The 5,298-nt window shown below is 49.6% G+C and overlaps 1 protein-coding gene across 1 annotated transcript; it reads right to left on the reverse strand.

The window, feature by feature from the left end:
* Positions 1-3,232: 3,232 nt before the first annotated feature.
* Positions 3,233-5,044, reverse strand: LOC145418550 (uncharacterized). Its single transcript, XM_080286918.1, has 2 exons — positions 4,347-5,044; positions 3,233-4,163 (listed from the first exon to the last, which is right to left on the reverse strand). The coding sequence occupies exons 1-2, from the start codon at positions 5,042-5,044 to the stop codon at positions 3,233-3,235; spliced, it is 1,629 nt and encodes a 542-aa protein (XP_080143044.1).
* Between the last annotated feature and the right edge of the window lie 254 nt (positions 5,045-5,298).

The following is a 5,298-nucleotide window of genomic DNA, read 5'->3' on the forward strand; positions in this document are numbered from 1 at the left end:
GAGTGGCAACAGTTAGAACCGATAGTCTGGCGGGTGTGAAGTGAATACAGTAATAGGCAAAGTTTTGACCCTGAGTGTATATTATAGTTCACTTTAACTTGGTGTAGGTTTTCTTCCTTTCGTAGCTATTTCTCGTAGTTCAGTGACTAAATAAGACCGAACTACGGCCTTGCATCGTTTCCATAACACATTTTCGTGACTACCACCATATTGTAGTGTTAATCACTTTTTGTAGCTGGGAAATTAAGATGGAAAAATGACAGTTCTGCAAAACTCTTTGTACTCAATCTTGGCCTAAAACTGACATGTCTTCGTCTTGCATACTGATTTGCAGCAGTAGAGTAACAATAAAGTACGATGCTAATCATGAAGAAATGCTGTGGAGGGAAGACTGAGCCGTATCACTGTCTTTTCCTCTCATTGGGCTATAGAAAGTGCAAAACGACGAAATTCTAGACCAGGTTAAGGTTTGCAACGCAATTAAAGTGGTCAGAGTACAGGTATTGATGGATTTATGTGCACCCACAGGTATGACAGCAGATGCCTGGATGGTGTGATGAGTCAGGGAGAGTCAGTAATGGTCAGCACTGGCAATATGACGGAACCACCATCATGTCCTAACGTTCACTACGACATATCCATCTTCCAATCCACAGCAACTTCAGAGGTACTCGTATTATTATTATTATTATCATCATCATCATTATCATCATCATCATCATCATTATGACCACCACCACCATCATCATCGTTATAACCCCATTCTCCCACCAAAGGGTGGGGGAAAGATTGCATCATCATCATCATCATCATCATCATCATGAACTTTTTCACCGCGTAAGGATGAGGGAAGGCATCATCATCATCATCATCATCATCATTATTATCATCATCATCGTTGTCATCGTCGTCATCATCATTATCGCCCGCCTTTAGTAAGGCGAGGAGATACAGAGTTTGTCTGTGTGTGTGTGTTTATGTATCTGTTGCCAAAATATCTAGAAAAGTAATGGACAGATTTTCACCAAACCTTCAGGAAACAGCAACTATGTAGATGTGCAGAAGCCTATTATTTTTGATGAGGATTCGATCAAAGACGACCGAATGCCAGCCACCGTGTATTGTTAATTACGAATTGGCTTTTCATGAAACGCGGTGACTGAATTCCGAAGCGTCTTGCGAATTTTTATCGTCCGCTTTTTGCAAAGGCGAGGCCATATATATATATATATATATATATATATATATATATATATATATATATATATATATATATATATATATATATATATATATATATATATATATATATAAAGAGAGAGAGAGAGAGAGAGAGAGTGTGTGTGTGTGTGTAGGTGTTCCCAAAATATCTCGTCTTCATATTTGGTTTGTAGGTAGCTTGCAACTTAGCCAAGACCATATTTTGGTGGGCGATTATCATTCGGCCCCCTTTTGCTTTTCTTTCACTATACTCTTTTATTTTATAAATTAAGGAGAAAGGGAAGGGGATATCAACATCATAATCATTGTCATCATCATCATCATCATCATCATGACCTTAATCCTCTTTTACAAATGGGGTGAGGCAGGGTCCAGAAACAAAGAGAAGATATAGAAGTGTGGAGGGTATTAATCAACGGTATGCCTTGTGAAATGGCACACACAGTCATTCATATCTCAGTCAAGCCCCTGGAATCCTGGCTAAACCTCACAAACCTAAATAGCTGCACATTCTCTCTCTCTCTCTCACTCTCTCTCTCTCTCTTTCGCATTCTACATCAGTAACACAAGAATACACTGAGGTGTAACGTTTGGAGTATATAGCTGAGGAAGTGGCGTTGCGAAATCTCCAAAGCCACTAAGAATGAGAGAGAGAGAGAGAGAGAGAGAGAGAGAGAGAGAGAGAGAATTCGTCCAGCCAACTCGATTTTTTTTTTGTAATATATATCCCAGGGTATTTTGGGACACGGGCAAACTTAGAGCCCGTCAGAGATGCGCTTGGCTTGCGCGGGCTGTGACTAGCGAGGGGGAGGGTAATCCCTGACCGTGGTAATGAGTAGGTTTAGTGGTGTATTAGCAACAATGTTTGCAGCATCGGTGAGGTTGTCCCCTGATCGAACAAAGCCCATTCCAGGGTGCATCCTGAGTGGAGTAGTGGCTGGACAGTGGAGGATATAATGGAGCAGAGGCTCCTCAGATCTTTCCAAGCAGTGTAGGCATGAATCCGGGTCTCCATTTGAAATTTGTGTGTAGCAAAGGAACCCCAAACGCAGTCGTCGGAATCGCACTACTAGAAAATTAGGTAGGCCAGGGGGTGGCAAAAGCGGGGTATAAGAAGTGGCAGTGGCATACCACGCGGCTGAGCGTGAGCCCTCTGCAATGCAAAGCTGGTGGTCATCCCGTGATAGTCTGCCAATGGTGTTAACCCATGTTCTGACTAGGTGCGAGGAGCTGGGCCGAAGCGGAAATGTGACAAGCAGCGCGAGCTGCAGCATCAGCAAGCTCATTGCCTGCTATTCCCACATGACCTGGGAGCCAGTGGAGAGTGATAGTGGCACCCCAGCTGGAGAGAAGAGAGGCAACATGGTGAATTGCAGTGATCAAGAATACATTGTCAGTCAGAGAGAGTGAGCGGAGTCTCTGGAGGGATGATAGGGAGTCAGTGTGGAGTACAACATGTCTGCGAGAGTGGATATAGGCATGGCGCAATGCCACAAGGATGGCCACGAGTTTCGCTTGGAATGTGGAGACTCCCCGAGAGAGTCGCCAGGACTCTGTATAGCGATCACATACAAACGCCGACCCAGCAGAGCCATCAGGACTGACAGACCCGTCCGAGAAATAAGTGGCTGTGTCAGGGGAGTGCAGGGTAGCCATCCTACGAAGACTCTCCTGACGCAGCATGGCTGGAATGGAGGAGCGTGGCTTCACCTCCGAGGGACAGAGGATCGTGAAAGGAGGGGGGTCCCATGGTGGTGGGGCAGCAAACCCCGGACAGGGTAGGTCTGGATCTTGGCAGATGGCAGGGGCGGCACCCAGACCGTGAATAACAGCAGCCATTGTGCGGGCCCAGTCGCGCTGTGGTAAAAGGGCCGGGGGCCTGGACAGGAGCTGCTTTAGCAGAAGGGACACCGGCAGTTGAGGACGATGTTGCATGAGCTGGAGAGTAATAGTTGCTGCTCTCAATGCAATGCGGTGTGCCAGAGATGGCAAACCATTCTCCATATGTAAGTTAACAAGCCGGGTCCAGCGAGGAGCGCCCAATATGATACGGGAGTGCATCATTCTGTAAGACCTCCAATGAACTAATAATTGGTGGGGCAAGGCCAGTTAGGCAGATGGCACTATAGTCCACCAATGACCTAATGGCATGAATGTAGAAAGTTCGGAGGGCCCTATAAGATGTTCCCATGCTCCGGCTTGTAAGACACTTGAGAGCAGCCATGCGTGTTGAAGCACGCTCCCGCAGGTATTTTACGTGTCTCGCAAAGGTGAGGCTGCCATCTAACCAGACTCCCAGATACTGGTAGAGAGTAACAAAGGCAAGGTGGTGTCCACCAAGAGTCAGTGGGAAATCTGGGGGACGAAGTCCGAAGGGGAGACACTTAGTTTTCTCCAAGTTGATTTTGAGGCCCAACTCATTGCATTTATCTTGGAGCTTAGAAAGGGCTGAGTTGGCCCGAGTAAAACAGTCTCGTCTTGCAAAGACGAGGGCCAGATCATCAGCATAACTGAGTAGCGTCACTCCTGGGCCATAGTCAATGTTTAATAGCCCTTCCACCAACACATTGAATAGTAAAGGGCTCAAGACACTTCCCTGCGGAGTGCCATTGGGGTGTCGATAGAAAGGGGAGAGGTGCCCTTGAAAGCGGACCCCTGCAGTACGCTCTTTGAAGAAGTCCCTGACCCATGACAACAATCTGCTGCCCACTCCCCTGGCCACAAGGGCAGCCAGAATAACCACAGGGCTGGCCAGTTCAAAGGCTTTTTCGAGGTCGAGGAAGACGGCCATCCCCCTTCCCCCTCTGAGCTCCCCGAGGAAGGAGGCTAGGTAATGTGTAGCACTCCTGCCTGGATGGTAGGCAAAAATCCTCGGGTGCAGCGATCCCAGGCGCCAGGCAAGGCGATCTCTCACAACCCTCTCCGCTGTCTTAACAACACAGCTAAGAAGAGAGATCGGGCGCATGGAGGTGGGATCGCAAGGTTTAGGAATTGGGTGGATGACTGCTGTCTTCCACGACCTCGGCAGACGACCCTCAGACCACGAAAGGTTGAGCAGATCAAGCAGCCGCTCACTGCCACAATCTCCAGCATGAGCTAGCATTGAGTAGGGGAGCCCGTCAAACCCAGGTGCAGTGTCACTCCTGTGGTGAAGCACTTTTTGGAGTTCCCCACTGGTGATAGGACCATCAGCAGGGTCCGGCCTGTCACAGGCAGCCTGGATCTCAGTGACACGGGAGGTAGACAGTTGCACCTGTAGGGCCTGGACGGACAGCAGGAGATTGTGGGAGGCGGAACGGTCAGCGAAGTGCTGCGCAAGATGGCTGGCCTCAGCGGCAGGGTCAGGATGAGAAGGCGGTCGAAGAGGACATGGATCAGTGATGGACCGGATTCTCCTCCACATCTCACGGAGTGTCGAGTGAGAATCCAGGGTACGACACCACCCGATCCACGCCTCCTCTTTGAGGCGGCGCTTCTCTGATGTGACATGGTGCGTAACTGCGGCCAGATACCGATGGTGCGGGGATGTACGGCGCCGCCGGTATTGTCTACGCGCCACATTCAGTCGGTGATTCAGCTCCCTGACCCTGGCACAATAGATCCAGCCATCTCTGTAGCACTTCGCAGATCGTTGTTGCAGTGGGATGGTGAGAGAGGCTGCCTGTGTGAAAGCACGGGCTACTTGATCTGCTCGGCTCTCGAGACCTGGGGCAGGAGGAAATGCCTCCAAGGCCTCCGCCAAAGCGCGGCCAAAAGAAGCCCAGTCAGCCCTGCGAATATCCCATCGTGGCGGAGGGAGTGGGGGGGATGGAAGTGGAGCCATGGGCAGAGAAACCTGCACTGCAAAGTGATCGGCTCCGAGATGGGGGTGGAGCAACTAGGTTGCAGAGCCTGCAAGAGGGGAGGAGGTAAAGGACAAGTCGAGGCGACCCCCGGCGACATGTGTGGCCCATGCAGTGTCATTTAAAAGGGAGACTCCCTCCATCTCGTCCATAACTATGGAGATGTGCCGCCCTGCCTCATTGGATGGAAGCCGCGAGGAGAAAAGGGCGTGGTGAGAGTTGAAGTCACCCCCGA

The sequence above is a fragment of the Coenobita brevimanus genome, chromosome 115 (genome assembly GCF_032717465.1).
Source record: "Coenobita brevimanus isolate Jiangsu-jjx chromosome 115, ASM3271746v2, whole genome shotgun sequence".
Classification (NCBI taxonomy): Eukaryota; Metazoa; Arthropoda; class Malacostraca; order Decapoda; family Coenobitidae; genus Coenobita; species Coenobita brevimanus.

Coding starts and splice junctions, on each gene's coding strand:
- LOC145418550 (XM_080286918.1), bottom strand. CDS start 5,044: ATGGCTCCACTTCCATCCCCCCCACTCCCTCCGCCACGATGGGATATT. Junction 4,164..4,346: donor AGGAGTGACACTGCACCTGG/GTTTGACGGGCT, acceptor CTCTCTTCTTAG/CTGTGTTGTTAAGACAGCGG.